At 48.0% G+C, this 27676-nt stretch overlaps 1 protein-coding gene across 1 annotated transcript in view; it reads left to right on the forward strand.

Moving 5' to 3' along the window:
• The first annotated feature begins 792 nt into the window (after positions 1-792).
• Positions 793-27676, forward strand: part of LOC125540784 (vacuolar protein sorting-associated protein 60.1-like) — a 34304-nt gene continuing 7420 nt past the window's right edge. Inside the window, exons 1-3 of the mRNA XM_048704347.1 lie at positions 793-853; positions 19181-19272; positions 19375-19446. Coding sequence (XP_048560304.1) covers positions 826-853; positions 19181-19272; positions 19375-19446 — 192 coding nt within the window. The 5' untranslated portion in view covers positions 793-825. The remainder of the gene's footprint in view (positions 854-19180; positions 19273-19374; positions 19447-27676) is intronic.

Below are 27676 nucleotides of genomic sequence, written 5' to 3' on the forward strand. Positions count from 1 at the left end.
GCAATGGTACCGACCACATCGGCGAGCTCTGCTATGACAAGCTGGGTGCTCTTCTCCCAGTCTCATTCTCAGTAGGTGCTGCGTGGTCGCCGCCTCGTGCTCTCTTGATCTACAACTTCTGGTGATTTATGCCACGGATGAAGGAAAATGTTAATTGTTTGTGTCTTGCTGCTAATTTTGGTCGCTGAGCATCGATTTCAGGGACAGGAAGGGAATTTGGAGGAGGTAGGCGACCGGGGCCATAAAGATCAGCTCCCGCGCACCGCCTGTTCGATGAAATGCCCACAGCATGCCGCAGCCACGTCTTCTTCTCCTCTCTTTGTGGGCGCTCCTTGTAGGTAAAGGTTGTGCACTTATCTGCATAGATTACCTGTTAGCAAGCTCTTAGCTTGCACAACACAGAAGTTGGAATGCTATTGTTGTTCTTAACTTGAGCTGCTCATTATCCTGTATCATTTAATCATTGTAGTCTAGTGCTCTAATCTTTATACTCCCCATGCTCTCCCTACTGGTATGAAGGACAATGTGGCATGCTGTACAACCAAACTTATAATCTTGACCAAGTTGCTCTCGCACAGGAGGGAATTAAGATGCTCAACAGAATGTATGCTGCCTTAATTTCCTATATATCAAGTTCATCGTTGATCCCGGTTCTGGCTCCCAAGATTAAGTTGAAGTGTCCTTCATTTTGCAGATGACTGCAATGAAGGCTGCCAATAAAGAGCTGAAAGGGTTGATGAAGGCTGCGAGGATTGAAGATATAGATTTACAAGGAGCAGATCAAGAAGACCAGGCCCCACGCAGGAGGCTGTCAAGGTGCGCGCCATGAGGATCCTCAAGCAGCGCAAGATGTATGTAGTAATCCGTTCTTCCATAACCTGCCGCTACTAACCCAACCCAACCCCCCTCCTAATTTATTTATTTATCTCTGTCCGACTAGTCTCACAAACCAGACAATTGCTGAGTACTAGCTGCTACTGAACTAATGAGGGCATGTAAATTTCTGGGGTAGAGGTCTAGATGACAAGATGTGTATTAAAAAAAACAATTTGAGGATGTTTTCTTACCTAATAGGACACACCTGAAAAATATACTGAACTAGTTTTATTAAACAGTTTTAGTATGTTTCACATTCTGTTATCTTACTAGTCCATAGCTTCTTCTACTCCGCATCGAGGGGCTCCGTAACAAATCATCATCTGCTGCTAAACAGCGCTGATTTTAAAGGGGATCTCCAAATATGCTCTGTTAATGGAATTGCATGGGTAGTTGTGGGATATCCGCATTTGTTATGATTGCTTTCTTGGCTTAGGGGCAACTAAAAGGGAATATTGCATTTTACAATGGAACAACAGCGCCAATGCTTGTCAACTAAAATACATGGTTGGCCAGACAGACTTACTCCTTTCTGGTTGTCCAAATCTTGTTGGTGTGCTTTCTTACATATCTAGAACTTTTGTAATGTTTGGAGATTTTCTTATCAGTAAAGGTTATGTTCTTATCTGCTTATTAGTTTACTTGATATAGAAACTAGGATTTGCTTATTTGGAAGGCTAGCAAGTTCTTAACATGGAATTTAATGTAGGCAAGACAGAAGTGGAATGCAATTGTTTATCTATGCACCAGGCTTTATTATAGTGCTCTACTAGTCTTTATCCTTGACATGCTTTCCCTGCAGGTACGAAGTGTCAAACAACATTCTTACGTGCGTGACAAGGAGGCAGCCGCACCAGATCATCTTAGGTAGTTCGTAGAGTTGATTAGCTAGGATCTATCTTTATCTTCCCTTTGTAATCTTATCTCTAGCTTCCTCTCCAAGATGTAATCTAAACTGTATGCGCTATCAGGGAGGTACGCCCCTGCCTATAAACACGTACGGCGTCCCCTCGAGTTGAGGTACGACGCTTTCCACCATCGCACATGGTAATCAGAGCCCTTCTCTTCCACGTCTAAACCCTAGAACTCCATCCAGTGCAACTATGTCGTCTTCCTCTTCCTCCGGTGCCTCCCAGGCTGGTCCCAATGGCCAAGTCACGGAGAGGCTCTCCCGCACCAACTACGTCCTCTGGCGCGCGCAGATCATGCCGTAGCTGAGGGGCGCGGGTGTCTTCGGTTACGTCGACGGCACGATACCGGAGCCGGCCAAGATCCTCCACACCAAGAACAAAGATGGGAAGGAATCCTCTGAGCTGAATCCCCTCCACTCTATCTGGGTGCGAGAGGACCAGCAGGTGCTCGGGTACCTGCTGAACAACCTCACCAAGGAGGTGCTCGTGCAGGTGACCGCGATCACCACGGCGCGCGAGCTCTGGGTGGCGTTGTCGGGGATGTTTTCCTCGCAGTCGCTCAGTCGCGTAAACAACATCAGAACCTCTCTGGTGAACACCCTGAAGGGCAACAAGACCGTCGCCACCTACTTCGCCGAGATGCGTGGCTTCGCAGATGAGCTGGCCGCCGCCGGGATACCTTTCCAGGATGATGAACTCATCTCCTACATCCTGCACAGCCTCGACATGGACTGCCAGCCACTCGTCTCCGTCCTCGACGCCCGCATCACCCCGGTATCCCTCGATGAGCTTTTTTCCATGCTTAGCAACTTTGATCAGAGGGTGGCGCAGTACCAGGGATCGGGCGGCTTCAAGTCGTCGGCTAACGTCGCGACGCGTGGGCGCGACGGCAATGCTCGTCACCATGGTCCCCCTCGCTCCAAGGGCAAGCAAGGGAGCGGCGGCAACAACGGCGGGTCCAACTCCCGCAACGGATGGCCAAACTACACCAACACCAGGGGCCGACGTGGCGGTTCTTCCAGGTCGCGCCCCTACGCGGTGCGCTGCCAAATCTGCGGCAAACCGGGCCATACGGCGAGGGACTGCTGGTACCGGTTTGATGAGGATGAGGCCTCCTTTGAAGATGAAGAAAAAGTTGCTGCTGCTGCTGACGGTTCATATGGCGTCAATACCAATTGGTATCTTGACAGCGGCGCAACGAACCATCTTACCGGCGAACTGGAAAAGGTGACACTCAAGGAGAAGTATCACGGCAAGGACCAGATCCACACCGCAAGTGGTGCAGGTATGAGGATATGTCACATTGGTCATTCAGTTTTTCGTACCCCACGTTGAAAATTTCATCTTAGGAAAATTTTGCATGTCCCTAGCACTGACAAGAACCTTCTATCTGTCCATCGAATCACCCTTGATAATCATGTTTACATTGAATTTCATCCCTTCTTCTTTTTGATCAAGGATCAGGTCACGAGGAAAACTCTCTATCGAGGTAGATGTGTTCGAGGCCTTTACCCGTTGATTCCGGAGCTTCGAAGATACAATAAACAAGCTTGTGGTGCTATCAAGCTTTCGGCCACACGATGGCACGACCGTTTAGGGCATGCTTCATTTTCCTTAGTTGATCGTTTACTTAAAAAGAATAAGCTCCCGCTTGTTGGTGAGCGCAATGTTGAAACCATTTGTGATTCTTGTCAGAGAGCAAAAAGTCATCAACTTTCTTATCCTGTTTCCACTAGTGTTTCTACTCAACCATTGCAATTAATTTTTTCCGATGTATGGGGTCCTGCCCCAAGCTCTGTTGGTAGACACACGTACTATGTCAGTTTCATTGATGATTACAGCAAGTTCTCTTGGCTTCACTTTCTTAAAAAGAGGTCAGAAGTTTTCCAAGTCTTTAAAAACTTTCAAGCTCTTGTAGAACGACAGTTTGATCGAAAGATTCTTGCTGTCCAATCCGACTGGGGTGGGAGTACGAAAAACTCAACACCTTCTTCCAAACACTAGGGATTTCCCAACAAGTGTCATGCCCTCACGCTCACCAACAAAATGGGTCTGCGGAACGTAAGCACAGGCACATTGTTGAGGTTGGCCTTGCTCTCTTGGCCGGAGCCTCTATGCCCTTAAAATTTTGGGACGAAGCATTCCTCACTGCTGTACACATCATAAACATGCTTCCTAGTCGGGTTATCAACAATGAAACTCCCTTAGAAAGGCTTTTCCACACAAAACCGGACTATAAATCTCTTCGTGTTTTTGGATGCGCTTGTTGGCCAAATCTTCGCCCCTACAACACTCGCAAGCTTATGTTTCGTTCCAAACAGTGTGCGTTTCTTGGGTATAGTGCTCAGCATAAAGGAGTTAAATGTCTTGATATCTCCACTGGTCGTGTCTACATATCTAGAGATGTTGTTTTTGACGAGACAAAATTTCCTTTTGTTGATCTCCACCCTAATGCCGGCGCCTTACATCGCAAGGAGATCCTTCTCCTACCACCTCATCTCTCCGGTCATGATCAAGGGGGACACGATAACTGTGATGATCATTTGTTGACTAATCCTCTTAACCATATGCATGAGCCTTGTGATGACACATGAGATCATAGTGGCGAAAACAGCGAAGAAAACGGTGCAAACAGCGAAGAAAACAGCCCAACAGTCCATCCATATCGTATGTGTCGCGGCGAAGGGAGCAAATCCGCCTCGGGATCTGGCGTGCAAGCAGCAGCAGGTGGATCAGCCTCGGGATTCGGCGCGTCAGCAGCGGCAGGAATATCTGCCCCGGGATCCGGAGCGACAGGCGTGATAGCGCGCGGTGCTGCGACAGCAGCGCCCGCGCCCTTCTCCGCGTTGACCACGCGGCCAGCTGCGGTTGGCAGCAGCGGCTCCACTAGCCCACGCGAATCAGCAGCTGCCACGTGCCAGGCTACTGCTGGCCCGATCGGCTCGCGCTTCGGGAGCCAGCCGGCTGTCTACAAGCGGCGCGACGCGGTTCGATTGGCTGGCGCGGGACCGGACGTAGCAGGCACTGGCTCCGGTCGGGGGGGATCTTCTGCGCCGGATCCGCCTTTTCCACAACAGCCAGCCGCCACAGAAGATCAGCTAGGAGCGGACCATGTGGAAACTGGTGGCGCAGGCGGATCTGCCTCGGATCAGGCGCAGATTTCACCCCCTGATTCTGCCATGGGATCCTCTGTGGCGCAAAACAATGCAGCCACACAGCAGCACCGTACACGACTACAATCAGGGGTAATTAAGCCAATTAATTACAAGCACATAACCAAATATGGTATGATCTGTTCTACAGGTGAACCAGGTGAGCCTACCACACTTGAGGAGGCTCTTGGTGATGAGAAGTGGAGAAAAGCAATGCATGAGGAGTATGTGGCACTACAGAAAAATAAAACGTGGCATTTGGTTCCACCAAAACAAGGTAAAAATCTTATTGACTGCAAGTGGGTCTTTAGGATCAAAAGGAAGTCTGATGGAACAGTTGATCGTTTGTGACGCCCCGAGACCGATGTGCCAGTTGTCGTCCAGTTATTCGCCGTCGTTGCCATGTCATTCGCTTGCGTGTTGCTTCTTGTCATGTCATCATGTGCATTGCATCATCATGTTTTCAAAACTTGCATGCGTCCCGGCCTCCTCGTTCTCTCCGTTGTCCGTTCTAAGCCCAGACACACTTGCACGCGCCCACGGCACGTCTGAAATATTATTTTATAAGTGGCCTAAAAATGTTCTTGGAATGGGTTGAAAGTTGGCGTGTGGTCTTATTATAGTGTAGATTTCACCGCATTCGGAGTTCGTTTGTTAGCCCAACCGTTAAACTATAGCGGCATTATAGCCGGTCTTTTCGTCGGACGTTTTCGGTCTTCGGAAACAGATGCCGGGCTCTCTCTCTCTTCTCCCCCTCGCAGTCTTGCCACGGCCCACCTAATCCATCCTCTTTCCCCTCTTCGCTTCCGGAGTTGTCTGATGCGATCGCACGGCCCGAAACCCTCTCTGCTCAGTGCATCAAACCCCCCCTCGCGCGCGCGTCCAAAAAGCTGTCCCGGACCCGACCCGAGCAGTCGTCACCGTTGTGTCCGGATCATCCCCAAACGTCTACAAAACATCACCGTTTTCTTATTTGGACTTCCTAGTGTTTTATTCTCAACCGCTCGATTTTAATTGGAGGGACGATTAGCCCCTAAACTTCCCTCTTTTCCATATATATAGTCCACTCCTAGACTATTTTGGACAAACCCTAAAATCTAGGGACCTTGTCCCATCCATCCCATCCCCACGCCGCCGCCACTCTCCTTGTTATCAGCGTTGAACCAACCAGCCGCCCTCCTCGTTTTCCCCCGATCCAATCCAATCCATCTCCTCCTTCCTCTGCCCGCTCGATCTTCCCCACCCCGCGCCCGAATCAGGGGAGAGGAGCTCCTTGCCGCCTCCCACCTCGTGCCCGAGCCCCTTGCTCCCGCAGCAGCAGCAGAGCCCCAATCGCTGGGTTTGTCCATCTCCCGTATCACCCATGGCGCCCGAGGTGCACCTCGACCCCGTCGTCGACCCAGCCGCTGCCGGCGAGCAGCAGCAACCAGCAGGCCATCCTCGCCACCCGGATCCACTCCACCACCTCGGTGTTTGCACGCCTCCCGCTCAGCGCCCGCACCTCGCCATCTTGCTGCTGCCCGCACCATCGAAGGTCCGCCGGACCCGCGACTAGGTCACTGCCGAGCCTCCTCGCGACCAAGAACGGAACCCCGGTGACCTCCCATGCTCGGATCTGGCCGCCCCGACGCCTCCGCTCGCGGATCCGGCGAGCCCCATTCGTATCACGCCGCCTCCGCTCCTCCCTGCCTTCGTCAGCGCCACCGTCAACCTCCCTGCTCGTGTGGGAGCTCGAGGACAACGAGCACGCCTCGCTCGCCTGGGCCAGCCGGCCTCGTTGGCCCAACCACAGCCCAGCGCCTCCCCAGCCCACTGCGCAGCTGGCCCAGCGCACCAGCCTCTGCACCGAGCGGGCCTCAGCCCACTAGGTGAGGCCAACCCCTGCGCCCAGCCGCCCCTGTTGCGGTCCAGCTCTTGTTTTTTTTCAGTTCGGCGAATTTATCTATTTTTTCAGAGACAGCAGTTTTGCAGAAAACCCCTTCATGATCATGCATATTGTAACTCACAAACGATGCATCATATTAAAATAAACTTAATATGAAAATTGCTTAGAATTGCATCTAGTTTCATAATATGTCATTTTCACCCATGTTTAAAATGTTTAATTTGCTGTATGTTTAAATTTGCTCCTATGCCATGCTAAAATGATTTATTTCATAACTAAGTAACCATAACTCGGATTTTAATAAACTTTATATGTAAGTGGGGTGGAAAATGCCTAGTTTAATATGGTGGCTTCACTTTGCATGCTTAACAACTCTAAAATATTGTTTAGGGCAGAACAGTACCAAACTTTAAAATATGCATATGAGGAGTTTCGAGAAATTGTTGTTCGTTGTTTCCGGCCTCATTTAACCTTGACTAGATAGGTAGTTTTCATTTGCTTCATCTCTTGCCATGCTAACAACATTTAATCTTGTTGGGTACATAAACGAGATCGAACTAAATAAGTCACGTGGTGTTTCGTCAATATGCAACGGAGTTGCATATTGTGCTCCACTTAATTTGTAGGGTTGCTTGTGCATTTTGCCATGCCATGCTTCATTAAACCGGACATGCATCATACTTGTTTGCGCATCGTGCCATGATTATGTGATGGTTGTTTACTATGTTGTTTGCTTCTTTCCGGTGTTGCTTCTACGGGTTGGTTCCGATAACGTCGTGTTTGTGAGGAACCGTTCGACTACGTCCGTTTGTCTTCTTCATGGACTCGGTCTTCTTCCTTGCGGGATTTCAGGCAAGATGACCATACCCTTGAAATCACTTCTATCTTTGCTTGCTAGATGCTCGCTCTTTTGCTATGCCTATGCTGCGATACCTACCACTTGCTTATCATGCCACCCATATTGTTGAACCAAGCCCCTAACCCACCTTTTCCCAGCAAACCGTTGTTTGGCTATGTTACCGCTTTGCTCAGCCCCTCTTATAGCGTTGTTAGTTGCAGGTGAAGTTTGAAGTTTTGTTCCTTGTTGGAACATGGAGATGTTGTTCCTTGTTGGAACATGTTTACTTGTTGGGATATCACAATATATCTTATTTAATTAATGCATCTATATACTTGGTAAAGGGTGGAAGGCTCGGCCGTATGCCTGGTGTTTTGTTCCACTCTTGCCGCCCTAGTTTCCGTCATATCGGTGTTATGTTCCCGGATTTTGCGCGGTTGGGTTATAATGGGAACCCCTTGACAGTTCGCTTTGAATAAAACTCCTCCAGCAAGGCCCAACCTTGGTTTTACCATTCGCCACCTAGCCTTTTTCCCTTGGGAGTCGCGCATCCCAAGGGTCATCTTATTTTAAACCCCCCCGGGCCAGTGCTTGTCTAAGTGTTGGTCCAAACTAGAGCCCCTTGCAGCGCCACCTCGGGGAAACTCGAGGGCTGGTTTTAGTTGTACGGATTGCTTATCCGGTGTTGCCCTGAGAACGAGATATGTGCAGCTCCTATCGAGATGTCGGCGCATCGGGTGGTCTTGCTGGACTTGTTTTACCATTGTCGAGGATGTCTTGTTGTACCGAGATACCGAGTCTGATCAGAATGTCTTGGGAGGAGGTATATTCCTTCGTTGACCGTGAGAGCTTGTGATGGGCTAAGTTGGGACACCCCCTGCAGGGATTTGAACTTTCGAAAGTTGTGCCCGCGGTTATGGGCAGATGGGAATTTGTTAATGTCTGGTTGTAGAAAACCTGAACTTGACCTTAATTAAAATGCATCAACCGCGTGTGTAACCATGATGGTCTCTTCTCGGCGGAGTACGGGAAGTGAACACGGTGTTGGAGTTATGCTTGACGTAGGTTGTCTAGGATCACTTCTTGATCATACTTTTATCGACCGTGCTTTGCCTTCTCTTCTCGCTCTCTTTTGCATATGTTAGCCACCATATATGCTAGTCGCTTGCTACAGCTCCACCTCATACTTTTACCTTACCCATAAGCTTAAATAGTCTTGATCGCGAGGGTGCGAGATTGCTGAGTCCCCGTGGCTCACAGATTCTTCCAAAACCAGTTTGCAGGTGCCGATGAGTCCGCGCAGATGACGCAACCCAGCTCAGGAGGAGCTTGTTGAAGATCTTGTCCTTTGTGTTGTTTCGTTCTAGTTGATCAGTAGTGGAGCCCAGTTGGGGTCGATCGGGGACCTTGTCGCATTTGGGGTAGTCTTCTTTTATTTTGGTTCCGTAGTCGGACCTTGATTGTATCTGGATGATGTAATGCTTTATTCATGTAATTGTAAGCCAACTATGTATCTCTTTCCCTTATGTATTACATGGGTTGTGTGAAGATTACCTCACTTGCAACATCGCTTTCAATGCAGTTATGCCTCTAAGTCGTGCTTCGACACGTGGGAGATATAGCCGCATCGAGGGCGTTACAAGTTGGTAATCAGAGCCTTCCCCGACCTTAGGAGCCCCCACTGCTTGATCGTTTTTAGCAGCCGTTGTTGAGTCTAGAAAAATTATTTGTGTCATTTAGGAATTATATATCGGAGAGTTTAGGGATTTTTTTTACTTCCCAGTCTCCTCATCGCTCTGGTAAGGCATCCTGACGTAGAGTTTTGACTCTTCTATTCTCAAATTTCACTAAAAAAAATTTAGGATCACGCGGGTATCTTGGAATCGTTCCGATGGTTTTATGACGAGAACATTGTCTTCGTGCCTCCTGTCAGGGGTTTTGTGGAAGTGTCCCGGGGAGTTGAGCTCCGAGGTGTTGTCGTCATAATTTTATCGTTGCAGTTCTGGAATACCTGAGTTTAGTACGCCGACATCAAAAATCTCTTTTATGCAGTTCGTTGGTGAGATAACCTCGACGCCACCCAGTACTGGGGCGGGAGTTCGGGAGTATTGCCATAACTTGTATAACGGATGCTTTTCAAAGGTTGAGGTAGACGATTTCCGAAGGTTTCTCGGTTATGTGTTGAAGGATGGATACAGTTGGATGTAGGATTTGCTAGATTTGGGTGAGATATTATGCTTCCCCTGTATCCCCAACACCTGATTGCATAACCGGAAAGGTTCGTGAGTTTTATAAGTGGGAATTCTAGTAGCTCTTAGGATATCTTTCCAACAGATGTATGATATGAAATTGGGGTTCGACGTCTAGTGGTCCGCCTATTCACGGTCGATTTTACAGTGGTCTCTTTGTGTCTAAAAGAGTCCTTGGCTATGCCGACTCGGGGACGCTTCGTATGTCATGTGCACTGCCTTGTACATGACGGTGCTGTACGATCGAGCCCGTGTAGGCCCCACCACGAAAACTTCGGACGAAATCTCTATCATATGTTTGTTCCAGCTTATTCTGCAAGCCAATCCTTTTGTTTTGTTTTGAGTTGTGGTATTCGGGTTGCTTCGAAGTCAAGTGTTGATTCCATACCTTTCCCAAATGGTGTTCTCATACTCTGATGTGAATACTAATCCTTCTTGATAATCGAGATTGTCATGTCAATCCTTTTTCACTGGTGTGTTTCTCTTCAAGTGGATCCGATCACTTCAACATTCGCAAGATCAAGTATTAGTTCTTCTCAATGGTGTTTGTTTCATCCGTCTCCAAGTTGCCTTTGTTTTTTCCCCCCCCCCCCCCCTTTTTCCTCAAGGACTCGGATTTCTTAATCAAGTATCCTTTTATTCATGTGAAGTCTCTCCATTCTTTTCCATCAATATTCTTACCCGGTGGTTTCCATGAAGATGTTCTACTAGTTCGTCACTCTTCACTCGTTTTCTTCTCCGGTGGATTCCATTCAAGTCTTGTTGTTGATCATATCCCTTTCCTCGTTTTCAATGTTTTCTCATGCCGGTGCAATTCTTAATCATTCACCTCTCGCTATTCAATTGTTCCGGAGTGCCGAAGATATCTCGAAGATTCGTGTTTCCACTCTGCAGTCGTTCAAGATCTTTTGAGGATGTTATCTCATTCAAGCCATTTAATTCAACCGGTGCTTTCTCTCTTTTGAATTGTTCTACGGTGTTTCTTTTGAGTGGGCCCTAACCCACAGGTCTTTTTCCAGGATCTTACCTGACTCTTCTATTTATTTTCCCGAAGCTATCCTCAAATTTCTTTTCGAAGTTTGACATAAGAATGATTTATCTTCAGTCAAATGCCTTTCCCCAAGATCGGTTAAATTCTTTTCATCCTTGGCTCAACCTCTTCGTTTTTTTATTCTTCCAGAGTATCTAAACAATTCATGGTGGTGTTCCTCATCATCATTCTCTGCATTTGAAGACCGAAGAAGTTTCTTCTCTCAATCTTGCTCCATTCTCTTCAAGATTCGTGATTCTAGCTTGTTGCCATCCTTTCATAATTGTTTTTCGATTGTGAGAATTCTTTTCACCTATCCGGAGCATTTCAAGATTCTTTTCAGTGTGCTTCTCCGGAGTCCATCATCTCAGAGTTTATTCATTCTCAGCTTTCAGCTATCATTCTCAAATTTTACCGGTGCATCAAGTGATCTCTAATCAGCTCGTGATCTCTTCTCTCTCATGTATCTAAATTCTCTCAAGCGTCTTCGTTCATTTGCTTAATTCTTCCCGGTGTTTCTTTAGGTTTTATTCGTTCTTTTTCAATTCTTATGGTGGTTCTCCAAAGATTTCTTTTCCTTCATTATCATATCAATTTATTCGTTGTTTCAATCCTTCCGGTGGTTCCTGGAAGACTTTCTCAAGTTTGCGCTGTATCTATCTTAATCCTTTCTACGAGAATAAGTAATATGTCAAATCCGTTGATTGTCATCAATTTAATTGGTGAAGGATAAGCATAATGTAATTCTTATTCTTGTTTCATCGAGTAAATTCAATTCCTTATTCCAAAGCCTCATCAAAATTCTCGGTCGAACTTGTTTCATCTTTTCTTTTCTGGAGTTCCAAGCTTTTCCGCATTATCTCGTCGCGAAGCTCCATCTATATCATTGCAAGGCTTCACCTTGTGTTTTCAACTACCCTTTCTTTCCGTTTGATCATTCTTTTGTTTTAGCGAAGTTCTTCATGAAGGTTTTACATGATGGTTCATCAAGGATTTTATCCCTTCTCGAAGTTTTCATCGAGATTCTTTTCCGAAGAGCTCAAATATTCTTCATATTGTAATCCGGAGCGCAATTTTTTTCTACTTTATCATTTGTGATGGCCTGGCTTATTAGGGATGATAGACTACTCATATCAATAAGGAATTCCTTCTTTTCCGGGAGCCCATTCAGACAGAACTTCAAAGTTAAGCGTGCTCAGCTTGGAGTAGTGTCAGGATGGGTGATCGACCGGGAAGTTGCTCCCGGGTGCGCACGAGTGAGGACAATGTGCGCAGAAAAGACTAGTATTGATCTTTGGGGCCAGTCTAGATCCTGCCAGGAGTAACGACCACCGGCGGGTGTGTCCGGGGCGTTACAAGTTGGTATCAGAGCCGACCCTCGCGGTTACACGGATGGTTGCGGACAGGTGCGTGGTCATGTTGTTCATGACGTTTGTGACCCGTCGTGGCACACGGCATGGTACATGTACCGGACTGGATGCACAGACGTATGAGCCAAGAGGGAACGTTCCTTTGGCCCGACGAGGACGTCGGTTCCTCTAAGTGGGGGTGTATGTGATGGCCTGGCTTATTAGGGATGATAGACTACTCATATCAATAAGGAATTCCTTCTTTTCCGGGAGCCCATTCGGACAGAACTTCAAAGTTAAGCGTGCTCAGCTTGGAGTAGTGTCAGGATGGGTGACCGACCGGGAAGTTGCTCCCGGGTGCGCATGAGTGAGGACAATGTGCGCAGAAAAGACTAGTATTGATCTTTGGGGCCAGTCTAGATCCTACCAGGAGTAACGACCACCGGCGGGTGTGTCCGGGGCGTTACATCATTGGAGGTGGTATTATGTCATTCTTGATAATTTGACCTCATGGTTCATGATTCACATATTGTTAAGAATGAGGTATTTTAAATCCATCAACCTCTTCGTTGGAGCTATCTTGGGTTATATTTCACCTAAAGTTTTCCCTAAGGATTGTTGCTATTATGGTGCTTATAAAGGACCCAAGTTCTTCATTTATCCTCCCAGTGATGTAAGTTTCTCGTCTCCTTGTTCATATCAATCCAATTCTGCTTCCCGTGAGTGGCAGGTTGTCACCTCATAATTTGAGATGTATTCCATAAGACCATATCAAGCTTATTCCTTTCGTTGTTGGTTTTCCAACAAATCCGCTCGACCCGTTCCCTAAGGATGGCTTCTCAAGCTCTTTTGTGGCATAAGATGGCATTTTCTTCTCCATTCTTTTCCAATTATCTATACTATATTCTTTCGTTCCGGAGGCATTGTGATGTTGCTTTCTTCAACCATCATCTTGTTTCATCAAAGATCATGTTCTTCTTATGATTGTCCATTTAACCGGAGTATCGTGCCGTCTTTTCAAGTTCTCTCATCTTATCAAATTTTGCTTCTCTTTTCTACCGGAGTGCTGTCCGAATTTGTTCTTCCTTGTTCCTCTTTCTTAACAGAGTGCTTTCAACTTTGTTCATCTCTGTTGTTTTCTTTCTTTCAAGTTATTCAACCTTTCAAGGTTCTTTGGTTTCACTCGTTTGTCAAAGAAGCAATTTGGTTTACCTCTTCTCTTATCGCTTCCGTTGTCGCCATTCTAGATCTCGGGACGAGATCCTCTCGTAGTGGTGGAGTGTTGTGACGCCCCGAGACCGATGTGCCGGTTGTCGTCCAGTTATTCGCCGTCGTTGCCATGTCATTCGCTTGCGTGTTGCTTCTCGTCAGGTCATCATGTGCATTGCATCATCATGTTTTCAAAACTTGCATGCGTCCCGGCCTCCTCGTTCTCTCCGTTGTCCGTTCTGAGCCCAGACACACTTGCACGCGCCTGCGGCACGTCCGAAATATTATTTTATAAGTGGCCGAAAAATGTTCTCGGAATGGGTTGAAAGTTGGCGTGTGGTCTTATTATAGTGTAGATAGACCGCCTATCAAGTTTCACCGCATTCGGAGTTCGTTTGTTAACCCAACCGTTAAACTATAGCGGCATTATAGCCGGTCTTTTCGTCGGACGTTTTCGGTCTTCGGAAACAGATGCCGGGCTCTCTCTCTCTCTTCTCCCCCTCGCAGTCTCGCCACGGCCCACCTAGTCCATCCTCTTTCCCCTCTTCGCTTCCGGAGTTGTCCGATGCGATCGCACGGCCCGAAACCCTCTCTGCTCAGTGCATCAAACCCCCCCTCGCGCGCGCGTCCGAAAAGCTGTCCCGGACCCGACCCGAGCAGTCGTCACCGTTGTGGACTTCCTAGTGTTTTATTCTCAACCGCTCGATTTTAATTGGAGGGACGGATTAGCCCCTAAACTTCCCTCTTTTCCATATATATAGTCCACTCCTAGACTATTTTGGACAAACCCTAAAATCTAGGGACCTTGTCCCATCCATCCCATCCCCACGCCGCCGCCACTCTCCTTGTTATCAGCGTCGAACCAACCAGCCGCCCTCCTCGTTTTCCCCCGATCCAATCCAATCCATCTCCTCCTTCCTCTGCCCGCTCGATCTTCCCCACCGCGCGCCCGAATCAGGGGAGAGGAGCTCCTTGCCGCCTCCCACCTCGTGCCCGAGCCCCTTGCTCCCGCAGCAGCAGCAGAGCCCCAATCGCTGGGTTTGTCCATCTCCCGTATCACCCATGGTGCCCGAGGTGCACCTCAACCCCGTCGTCGACCCAGCCGCTGCTGGCGAGCAGCAGCAACCAGCTGGCCATCCTCGCCACCCGGATCCACTCCACAACCTCGGTGTTTGCATGCCTCCCGCTCAGCGCCCGCACCTCGCCATCTTGTTGCCGCCCGCACCATCGAAGTCCGCCGGACCCGCGACTAGGTCACTGCCGAGCCTCCTCGCGACCAAGAACGGAACCCCGGTGACCTCCCGTGCTCGGATCTGGCCGCCCCGACGCCTCCGCTCGCGGATCCGGCGAGCCCCATTCGTATCACGCCGCCTCCGCTCCTCCCTGCCTTCGTCAGCGCCACCGTCAACCTCCCTGCTCGTGCGGGAGCACGAGGACGACGAGCACGCCTCGCTCGCCTGGGCCAGCCGGCCTCGTTGGCCCAACCACAGCCCAGCGCCTCACCAGCCCACTGCGCAGCTGGCCCAGCGCACCAGCCTCTGCACCGAGCGGGCCTCAGCCCACTAGGTGAGGCCAACCCCTGCGCCCAGCCGCCCCTGTTGCGGTCCAGCTCTTGTTTTTTTTTAGTTCGGCAAATTTATCTATTTTTCCAGAGACAGCAGTTTTGCAGAAAACCCCTTCATGATCATGCATATTGTAACTCACAAACGATGCATCATATTAAAATAAACTTAATATTAAAAATGCTTAGAATTGCATCTAGTTTCATAATATGTCATTTTCACCCATGTTTAAAATGTTTAATTTGCTGTATGTTTAAATTTGCTCCTATGCCATGCTAAAATGATTTATTTCATAACTAAATAACCGTAACTCGGATTTTAATAAACTTTATATGTAAGTGGGGTGGAAAAATGCCTAGTTTAATATGGTGGCTTCACTTTGCATGCTTAAAAACTCTAAAATGTTGTTTAGGGCAGAACAGTACCAAACTTTAAAATATGCATATGTGGAGTTTCCGGAAATTGTTGTTCGTTGTTTTCGGCCTCATTTAACCTTGACTAGATAGGTAGTTTTCATTTGCTTCATCTCTTGCCATGCTAACAACATTTAATCTTGTTGGGTACATAAACGAGATCGAACTAAATAAGTCACGTGGTGTTTCGTCAATATGCAACGGAGTTGCATATTGTGCTCCACTTAATTTGTAGGGTTGCTTGTGCATTTTGCCATGCCATGCTTCATTAAACCGGACATGCATCATACTTGTTTGCGCATCGTGTCATGATTATGTGATGGTTGTTTACTATGTTGTTTGCTTCTTTTCGGTGTTGCTTCATCGGGTTGGTTCCGATAACGTCGTGTTTGTGAGGAACCGTTCGACTACGTCCGTTTGTCTTCTTCATGGACTCGGTCTTCTTCCTTGCGGGATTTCAGGCAAGATGACCATACCCTTGAAATCACTTCTATCTTTGCTTGCTAGATGCTCGCTCTTTTGCTATGCCTATGCTGCGATACCTACCACTTGCTTATCATGCCACCCATATTGTTGAACCAAGCCCCTACCCACCTTTTCCCAGCAAACCGTTGTTTGGCTATGTTACCGCTTTGCTCAGCCCCTCTTATAGCGTTGTTAGTTGCAGGTGAAGTTTGAAGTTTTGTTCCTTGTTGGAACATGGAGATGTTGTTCCTTGTTGGAACATGTTTACTTGTTGGGATATCACAATATATCTTATTTAATTAATGCATCTATATACTTGGTAAAGGGTGGAAGGCTCGGCCGTATGCCTGGTGTTTTGTTCCACTCTTGCCGCCCTAGTTTCCGTCATATCGGTGTTATGTTCCCGGATTTTGCGCGGTTGGGTTATAATGGGAACCCCTTGACAGTTCGCTTTGAATAAAACTCCTCCAGCAAGGCCCAACCTTGGTTTTACCATTCGCCACCTAGCCTTTTTCCCTTGGGAGTCGCGCATCCCAAGGGTCATCTTATTTTAAACCCCCCCGGGCCAGTGCTTGTCTAAGTGTTGGTCCAAACTAGAGCCCCTTGCAGCGCCACCTCGGGGAAACTCGAGGGCTGGTTTTAGTTGTACGGATTGCTTATCCGGTGTTGCCCTGAGAACGAGATATGTGTAGCTCCTATCGAGATGTCGGCGCATCGGGTGGTCTTGCTGGACTTGTTTTACCATTGTCGAGGATGTCTTGTTGTACCGAGATACCGAGTCTGATCAGAATGTCTTGGGAGGAGGTATATTCCTTCGTTGACCGTGAGAGCTTGTGATGGGCTAAGTTGGGACACCCCCTGCAGGGATTTGAACTTTCGAAAGTTGTGCCCGCGGTTATGGGCAGATGGGAATTTGTTAATGTCTGGTTGTAGAAAACCTGAACTTGACCTTAATTAAAATGCATCAACCGCGTGTGTAACCGTGATGGTCTCTTCTCGGCGGAGTCCGGGAAGTGAACACGGTGTTGGAGTTATGCTTGACGTAGGTTGTCTAGGATCACTTCTTGATCATACTTTTATCGACCGTGCTTTGCCTTCTCTTCTCGCTCTCTTTTGCGTATGTTAGCCACCATATATGCTAGTCGCTTGCTACAACTCCACCTCATACTTTTACCTTACCCATAAGCTTAAATAGTCTTGATCGTGAGGGTGCGAGATTGCTGAGTCCCCGTGGCTCACAGATTCTTCCAAAACCAGTTTGCAGGTGCCGATGAGTCCGCGCAGATGACGCAACCCAGCTCAGGAGGAGCTTGTTGAAGATCTTGTCCTTTGTGTTGTTTCGTTCTAGTTGATCAGTAGTGGAGCCCAGTTGGGGTCGATCGGGGACCTTGTCGCATTTGGGGTAGTCTTCTTTTATTTTGGTTCTGTAGTCGGACCTTGATTGTATCTGGATGATGTAATGCTTTATTCATGTAATTGTGTGAAGTGGCGATTGTAAGCCAACTATGTATCTCTTTCCCTTATGTATTACATGGGTTGTATGAAGATTACCTCACTTGCGACATCGCTTTCAATGCGGTTATGCCTCTAAGTCGTGCTTCGACACGTGGGAGATATAGCCGCATCGAGGGCGTTACATCGTTACAAGGCAAGGCTAGTTGCTAAAGGCTTTAAACAACGGTATGGCATAGATTATGAGGACACCTTTAGTCCAGTTGTAAAAGCTGCCACCATCCGTCTTGTTTTGTCTATTGCTGTTTCCAGGGGATGGAGTCTTCGACAATTAGACGTACAGAACGTGTTTCTTCATGGTGTTCTAGAAGAGGAGGTTTATATGAAACAACCTCCTGGGTTTGAAAGCAAACATGCACCCTCTCATATATGCAAGCTTGATAAAGCACTGTATGGATTGAAACAGGCTCCTAGGGCATGGTATTCTCGTCTCAGTAAAAAGATGCAAATGCTTGGTTTTCTTCCTTCAAAGTCTGACACTTCACTGTTCATTTACAATAAGTCCAATACATCAATATTTGTTCTTATATATGTTGATGAAATTATTGTCACAAGTTCATCTGATGAGGCAATAACAGGATTATTGAAGGACTTAATTACTGAGTTTGCTCTAAAGGACCTTGGTGATTTGCACTACTTCCTAGGGATTGAAGTAAAATAGCACAAGGATGGACTTCATCTCTCCCGGGAAAAATATGCAAATGATTTGATAAGAAAAGCTGGGCTGCAAGGTTGTAAATCTACTACTACTCCTTTGTCTAGTACAGAAAAATTGTCTCTCACAGAAGGAACACCTTTGAGTTCAGAAGACAGCACCAGGTATAGAAGTCTTGTGGGTGCACTTCAATACTTAACACTCACACGACCTAACATTTCTTTTGCTGTCAACAAAGTGTGTCAATTCCTTCATGCACCAACCACAGTTCATTTGACTGCTGCAAAACGTATAGTCAGATATGTGAAAGATACTATGAGCATTGGTCTTAATTTTAGCAAGTCATCCTCCACTCTTGTTAGTGCATTCTCTGACTCAGATTGGGCAGGATGTTTGGATGATAGACGGTCTACTGGTGGCTTTGCAGTATTTCTTGGACCTAACCTGATTTCTTGGTGTGCCAGAAAGCAAGCCACTGTTTCCAGGTCCAGTACAGAGGCAGAGTACAAGGCACTGGCCAATGCTACAGCAGAAATTATATGGGTTCAATCCATTCTTAAGGAGCTCGGTGTGAAAACTGCTCAGGCTCCATGTCTGTGGTGTGATAACTTGGGTGCAACCTATCTTTCAGCAAATCCCGTTTTTCATGCAAGAACAAAGCATATTGAGATAGATTTTCACTTTGTCAGAGAGAGAGAGTTTCTAATAAACTCCTAGACATTCGGTTCATACATTCTCAGGACCAGACTGCAGATGCGTTTACAAAAGCCTTGCCTATACGAAGCTTTGAGACTTTCAGATATAATCTCAACTTAATGAAGTTGTGATTAAGGGAGGGTGTCAAACAACATTGTTACGTGCGTGACAAGGAGGCAGCCGCACCAGATCATCTTAGGTAGTTGGTAGAGTTGGTTAGCCAGGATCTATCTTTATCTTCCCTTTGTAATCTTATCTCTACCTAGCTTCCTCTCCAAGATGTAATCTAAACTGTATGCGCTATCAGGGAGGTGCGCCCCTGCCTATAAACACGTACGGCATCCCCTCGAGTTGAGGTACGACTTTCCGCCATCGCACACGAAGGTGAATGTGACATGCTTTACAACAAAACCTATAATCTTGACCAAGTTGCTTGCGCATCGGAAGGAAATAAAGATGCTCAACAAATTGTATGATTAAGCGTCTTTCATTTAAGTTTCCCACCAAGTTCTTGGTTGGTAGATTATGATTCTAGTTCCCAGACTAGTGTTGAAGTGTCTTTCATTTTGCAGATAAATGTAATGAAGGCTGCCAATAAAGAGTTGAAACGGATGATGACAACTGTCAGGATTGAAGATATAGATGTATGCAACATCCTTCAGTGTACCCGATTCTTTATTTGCGTGCTTATTTTTCCTGCCTAATTTTGTTTGTGTTGGATAATGAGCAACAGATCTGCAATGAGGACCAAAGGCCAATACATATACATGTGTGGTAAAGTGCAGGAAACCCCTTATACATTGGAGATATACAGAAAATGGACTATACACATCTAACACCCCCCCCCCTCAAACTCATGGTGGATCAACAACACTGAGTTTGGAGAGAAAAAAGACATGTTGCGCTCGAGTTTGTGCCTTCATGAAGAAGTCCGCCAACTGTAACTCAGAAGGCACATAGTGAAGAGCAAGAGTCTGATCTTGCACAGCAGCACGCACAAAGTGGGCATCCACACCGATGTGCTTGGTGAGCTCATGCTTCACCTGGTCACGAGCAATACTGATAGCACCGGTACTGTCAGACAGTAAGGGAGTCGAGGTAGGAGCAGACACACCAAAATCCTCAAGCAACCACCATAACCAAATCACCTCAACTGTCAACATAGTCATCGCTCGTAACTCAGCCTCTGTACTCGAGCGAGAAACCGCAGTCTGTTTCTTGGTCTTCCAGGCAATAAGAGAGCCACCAAGAAAGACACAGTAAGTAGACAGCGAGTGTCTATCAAAGGGATCACTAGCCCAGGTAGCATCAGAGTAGGCCTGGAGCTCGAGAGAGCTGGAGCGGGGAAAGAAAAGGCGATGAGAGATCGTGCCACGAAGATATCGTAGAACACGGAGGATATGGCTATAGTGGACAGAGGTGGGGGCTGAAACAAACTGACTCAGGATGTGGACGGGATAGGAGATGTCAGGACACGTAACACCAAGATAGACAAGGCTGCCAACGAGGTGACGATAGCGAGTGGGATTAGGAAGAGGGTCACCGTCAGAGGCACGAAGCTGAACATTGAGCTCCATAGGAGTCACAACAATGCGCTCATCACCGAGCGCAGCTCGAGCAAGAAGATCCTGAATATATTTTTCCTAGGACATGTAGAAGCCATCAGAGGTCGAGGAAACCTCAATCCCAAGAAAATAGCGAAGTGGACCAAGATCATACATGAGAACTGGTCGCGAAGGTGAGCCTTAACAAAGGCAATGTAGTCAGAGTCGTCATCAGTGATGATCATGTCATCAACATAGAGAAGGTGAAGAGTCCGACCACGAGGAAACGTGTGAATAAACAACGCAGGATCATGATCACTGGGCAAGAAGCCAGCGGTAGTCACCACGTAGGCAAAACGCTCAAACCAGGCGCGAGGGGCCTGTTTAAGACCATAGAGAGAGCGGCGAAGTCGACAAACCATGCCATCAGGAGCATAGTACCCCGGTGGTGGCCGCATATAAACCTCCTCACTCAACTCACCATTGAGAAAAGCGTTCTGGACATCAAGTTGAGAGATAGACCAATGACGAACAGAAGCCACACTAAGAAGAGTGTGGACAGTGGTCATGTGGGCCACATGAGCGAATGTCTCATCATAATCTTGTCCCTTCTCCTGCTGAAAGCCATGAGCCACAAGCCGAGCTTTGTAGCGCTTAAGAGAACCATCGGAGCGAGTCTTAATATTGTAGACCCACTTGCAGGTGATGGGACGAACACCGGAAGGAAGGGAAACCAGACCCCATGTGCCAGAGCGCTCAAGGGCAGCAAGCTCTTCGGCCATCGCAAGCTGCCATTCAGGCTGACTCATGGCAGTCCGATAGGAAGTGGGCTCAGCAATAACAGAGAGACCGTACCGATAAGGAGAACAGCGATCAGGCGGGGGGCGAAGCCGAGCATGGAGGTTATGAACCGGGGGGGGGGGGGGGGGGGGGGGGGGGGGGGGGGGGGGGGGGGGGGGGGGGGGGGGGGGGGGCGTGAAGGGAGGCGCACCAGAGGAGGAAGGCACATCAGGGGAAGCATCCTCAGTACGAGGGCGGCGACCCGCGCTACTACTAAAAAGTTAATAGTAGCGCGGATGCCACCCACGCTACTACTATTTGAAGCCCGCGCTACTAATAACAGAATAGTAGTAGCGCATCTATTACACCACACGCTACTAGTATCTTAAATACTAGAAGCACACATTTTCCCCCCACGCTACTACTAACAAATTAAGAATTAAAAAAAATTAGATGCAACATTCATGGATGAAGATCAATGACACGTCCAGTGCAAAATAAATTAAGGTCACAGGACCATCTTAACACTCGCACCATTCATGGATGCAACATTGAACATCTCAACTGCAAGAGATCACGTGATTCCATTTAACAGTAAACGCACACAACCAAAGGTGGGTACCTTTCCTAGTGTTCCACCAGCAGCCTAAAGATACCACTTCTCTAGATGTATCTACCAAGGCTCGGAGTTCAGATGCTGGTGGACCCCAATCCTCCCTCCCCCCAAACGATGGTATCGAGGTCCTCCACCTCGGCGACCTACGGCGTCACGATCACCTGGACGATCATCTGTGCGACGCGGTCACCGGGCTTCACGGCGAAGTCCACCTCCGAGTGGTTGAAGAGCACGACGCCCACCAGGCAGCGGTAGTCCGCGTCGATCACCCCTGTGGCCACGTCGGGAAAGTGAAAACTTGTTAGTGCTCGTCAGCGTCCAAATCTAGTAGGGTATTTTCTTACTTTTTAGCACATGCACACGAATCAATAGTAATAGCCAGAGGTCTTTACTTTCTCCATGGTGATTTGCGAACACCGCTGCCAGCCTACATATATGGAGTAATTCTCAGAAAATGTATGCTTGGAGTATCAATGGTTACTGTTTAAAATGATGAGAAAGATATATGTCTTGTGCATGCAGATTGGTAATTAATTTTTTTACAGTTGATTGGCAATTCTTGTTATTCAATCTAATCTAAAAAGTGAAAAAGACAAGGAGCGTACGCACCTTGACTCCCACAGGTTAGCTCAATCAGAATACTATGGTTTCTACAAAACTATAGTTTTGGAAACTGTGAGGTGTTTGGCTAAACCATCAACAGTAGTTTCATAAACACTTGTATTCCTGATACAGTGTTTTTTCTAAAATCCTACAACCAACGACTGTGATGTAAGATGCCACCAAAAAATGTATCTCCATCTTGAAATTTAGATTTTATTGACACTATACATAGGTCAGACAAAACACTGTAATTCAAGAAAAAAACAGTAGCTTTGCTTAAGAACATGATACTGAGTACTTACAATTTATCTTAAAATTTCAGAATCAAGAAGACGAAGGAAACAAAGGCGGAGTAAGAATGCGAGGATGAGTCATACCTGCAAGATGAAGAGCATGCATCCCTTCATGTAAGCCAAAAATAGCTTCTTGTGAAAAAGAAAACAAAGATCAGGTTTTTGTATCTAAATGGTTTGTAAAATATTGTACTCCCTCCGTTCCTTGATATAAGGTGTATAGATTTTTGAGAAAAAGTCCAAAATATAAGGTGTATTGCGTTTCACCACTCGTTTGAATAATTTCTTAAGGGATTTGATTACATTTCCTTATATAGGTCAAGCTCCTTTATTTTCTCATGTCAATTATTTAGGTGCAATCTCGCCCAAAACTTGTGAAATTTTCCCTCCATGTGCGTTCTTTAATTTCCATGCCAAAAACTATACACCCTATATTTAGGAACGGAGGGAGTATTTACAGAATGGGACGTACACATTTACTGAACTTCTTTAGAATGGGGCACAAAAACTGATAAGAATACAAGAATATTCAGGTAAACTAGAGGTGACACATTTCTGAAAATTACAGTCCAAAACCACTTTAAATTCCGGCAACCAAAAAGAGAAGGAATACACATTACTGGGCAAAAATCCACATTAAATTACAGTGCATATTTTCAGTCTAAATAAATGCTAGTTCTGTATTACTAACAGAGTGGCTTTCCGGATTGAATTGAATAGAAATTTTGATTAGAACAAAGTATGCTACTATTAGCAGCCTGCACACAAGTACTAGCAGTTATTTTCAAATCCTAGAAAATGACCTACGGGTATTGTGTCACATTAACCCTATCAAATTTGATTAGAATAAAGTACATGCCTGATAAGAGTAGCACATTAACCCTATCAAATCCTAGAAAATGACCTACGGGGAGTGTGTCACATTAACCCTATCAAATCCTAGAAAATGACCTACGGAGGTTGATCGTCGCAGCAGGCAGCGGCCGAGCCAACGGTTCGTTTGAGTCCAAGCGACGATGTCGTCTCGCCTCCCATTTAATCATTAGACTCACATTAGTACATTACAGAGAGAAACAAAAACACCAAGTAGTACTAGAACTATGAAAGCCACTCTTACCTTGGTCATTTCGTCAAACACCTTCCGTGCGACAGCAGCTTGCACCGCCCGCATAGCACGGTCTTCAGTTGGTTGTGCCTCTTCTTCTGCTCACACAGGATACAAACAAGACAATGTTGTCACGTCCAGCAATCATACAGTCAAGATAAACAAATTGTCACTTTAGAATTTCATTTCCTAGTGCAGACACTACATCAGCCATCAGGTGTGATTTGGCATCGAATTTTCACTGCCGACAGCGACGACAGGCGAAAGGAAACACACTGTGTCATGTTAGTCCATGCTCTGATAAGCAGAATGTTCTTAAGGGCATTCTTCGCGTCTGTGCGCTTTTCACGGACGTTGAACTGGATACGAGGCTGCGCAAAAATAATTACAGAACCATGGTCAAGCTCACATCCCAAATAGTTTTATTGAATACACGCATATGCTACTGTACTTGGCATTTGGCAAGCCCTCGGGCACTCAATTTTTTGTGGGTGAAATTAATGGAACCCCCAATTTGAATTTCATTATGAAATTGAGGTAGACCTCAAATGTGCAGTGGACCTGAAAAATGCACAGCACGATAGAGCTTCCATTGCTGAAGCGTGCAAACTAATCACCCTGCTAAGCTGACTGTGATGATGATCCCGGGCAGTAAATATTCCTCTTTTACAGCCTATCTAGTATAGCAATCCTAATGGGATTTGGAGAGCGAGAACTGAACTGGATGCGTGGATCGAATTGGTTCGTCATCAGGCAACAAGAAAGCGGGAGAAAGAGATGGATGGGGAAAGTCAGGGTGGGCGCACCGTGGATTTTGAGAGCGCCGCGGCAGTGGAGTGGAAGGACGCCGACGCTGCCGCCGCCGCCGCCGCGCCCTTCCTTGCAGCTGCTTGCATCCCGGGAGAAGAGGATGGGAGCGGGAGTGTGTGTTGGGGTCATCTTCTTGGCCAGGGCCCTCCGCTTCTCCTTGCGGCGGCGGCGCCTCTCGACGTCCTCCTCCGGCGTGCGCGTGTGGGCGCCCGTCGCGGCCGCGGCCGTGAGCTGCCGCCCCAGGTACACGTCGCCCCGCGTCGCCGCCGCGGGGCCGACCCCGTCTGCCGGAGGAGACGGCGAGGGGGACGGGGCGCTGGGGGAGGCGGCGCGCGCGGGTGGAGAGGGAGAGGGAAGCGGTGGCGGTGGCGGACGGGTGGTGCTTGGTGGGGACGTTGGGCGGCGGCGCCAGGGACCTGGGAAAAAGGAGAGGAAGAGCGGGCGGAGTGGTCAGGAGGGGAATTTGGCGTCATGCGTTGGTGGTTCTATAGTAGTAGCGCTGGGTTTATACCCCACGCTGCTACTACGGCATGTCACGGGAGGCACGATGAAGACCACATAGTAGTAGCGCGTGGTTTACAAACCGCGCTACCGTTATCAAAGTTAGTAGTAACGTGGGTTTATATCCCGCACTACTACTACTGCTTGTCCGGGCGGGCGCGGTGGAGAACACTTAGTAGTAGCGTGGGTTGAAAACCCGCGCTACTACTATCAACTTAGTAGTAGCGTGGGTTCACAACCCGCGCTACTACTACTTAGCAGTACAACCTCTTTTTGTGCCGCGCTACTGCTAAGATTCTGTGTATAAGGTTTTCCCTAGTAGTGACTCATTGGTAGGATAAGGTAATTGGGTCTGTTTGCCAACTCTACAACCATTCCTATGTAAACAAACATCTCCAGATACAGACCGTAAGAGGCCCTGACGCACTAAAGATGGCAAGCGAGAGCCATAGATATGACCAAGGTGATGATGCCACTGCTGGAAGGACGCAGACGAAGAGGCAGCAAGAGCATGAGAGCTAGTAGAAGTGGTGGCAGCGGAAGGAACACAAACCCATTCAACCTCCCAAAGGCCCTCTGACTTACGGCGTTGGGGGCCAGCACCAACCAAAGCCTTGGTGCGACGATCCTGAATGGAGCAAGAGTCGGTATCAAGAATGACACGACAACTAGAATAGGTAAGTTGGGCAGCGGAAAAAAGATTCATAGTAAGGCGAGGAACATGTGAAACACTAGGAACATAAAAGGATGGAGTGGAAAGAATACCATGACTAGCAACAAGAAGAGATGTGCCATCGGCAGTAAGAACATTAATAGGAGATTCAAGAGGGCGAAGAGAAGACAACACTAAAGAATCAGAGGACATATGAAAGGAAGCTTTAGAGTCCAGAACCCACGAAGATGTACCTGACGGTGTAGATGCCAGCGGTGATGAAGTGGTGAAAGCAGTCACAGCAGCAGCAGAACCTGTCGATGAAGAACCGGAGGAACCTAGAAGGCGCTTGAGCCACACAATGTCCTGGTTAGTGAGTGATGGAGTCGATGACGACACAGGAGTCCCACTGGAAAAGAAGCGCCTCTGATTTCGCTGCTTCTGGCGACAATCAGACTCTAGGTGACCTGGCTTGGAGTAGTAGTCATAGAAGGTGTCACGGCATGACCACCCCTTCTCAACATAAGGAGGGCGACCCCCCCCCCCCGAAGGTGTGGGCAGGAGCGGTGGAGCAGTGAGACAAGCAGACGGCCCAGGAGCGCGGGCAGCCAACACTGAAGGAACCACGAGCAACCCAGCAGAACAAAGGCGGGTCTCCTCGGCACGAAGTTCAGCAAGAACCTCCGAGATAGGAACACGACCACGAGCAAGCAAGTAAGCACGTCGAGGCTCAAACTCAAAGCGAAGGCAAGATAAGAACTCATGGACACGCTGAAACTCCAAGTCGATCGAACCGCATAGTCTGGTAGCAGCGGCAAGCTCCACAAACAACTGACCGAAGAGAGTCAAGCTGGCGCCAGATGGCAGACGTCTGTGTGTAGAACTCATCAACAGAAGAGTCACCCTGCTGAAGAGCATGCTCCTGACGCACCATAGATAAGTAGAGAGCATCACCAGAGGGCTGATAGCGCTGACTGACATAAGACCACATTGCTGCAACGGTGCTGAGACCCATAAACTCTGAAGCAAACTGAGGGAGGACACTCGCAGTAAGAACATCAGCAGCACGAGCATCATCATTGCACCACTGAGTTTAAGCAGACAGAGCATCTCGGTAGGAAGAAAGAGCATCTGAATAAGCTGACATCTACTGATCATAAGCATCAACCGCGGCGTCATTGAGAGCCTTGACTGCATCCCGATCAGCCTGGGAAACATCAGCAGCAAGGACCGGCGGTACTGGCGGGGTAGGAGCTACGGGAGCAACAGCGCATGGCGGGCCAGAGAAAACACCCCACAGAAGAAGACTACGCATATGGATACACATGAAACCCACAAACTTAGCATAGTTGGTGCCATCAAAGATCACAGAGCACCGAGGAACAACAACATAGCCCGAAGAAGACATAAGGAGCTCTCTTCTGTTTTTTTGGTCAACGGACACATAACTTGATTTAGATCGAGCGAGAAGCAGACAGATCGACCACTGGCGGACCAGCCAGCCACGGGTTGGACCAGCCACGGGCAGAACGACGGCTGGGCGGAGAGGGGCGCCCGGGAACGGGGCCGACATGGCCGGTGGGTAGGAGGGCCGACAGCTGGGCGGGAACAGGGCGCCCGCAGCCAGACGGGAACCGGCGGAGAAGGGGCCAGCACCTGGGCAGGAACGGGGCAGTGGTAGCCCATCGGGGAGGGAGCGGCGGCCGGACGGGATGACGAGCCGGAGTTCGGCAGCAGGGGCTGCAGATCTGGGTGGGGCCAAGCACGGCAGGCGGCGGGAGCTGGACGGGGCCGAGCACAGCTGGGCTGGAAGCAGCCGGTGATGAAGAAGAAGACTAGGACGAGCAGCCGGTGAAGAGGAAGACTAGAAACGGAGCCTAGCAACGGCGGCGGCTAGGACGGACCACGCACGGAGTTGCATCGTGCGGGAGAGAGGCTAACCTAGCATCTGATACCATATTGGATAATGA

This window comes from Triticum urartu, chromosome 1 (genome assembly GCF_003073215.2).
Source record: "Triticum urartu cultivar G1812 chromosome 1, Tu2.1, whole genome shotgun sequence".
Lineage (NCBI taxonomy): Eukaryota > Viridiplantae > Streptophyta > Magnoliopsida > Poales > Poaceae > Triticum > Triticum urartu.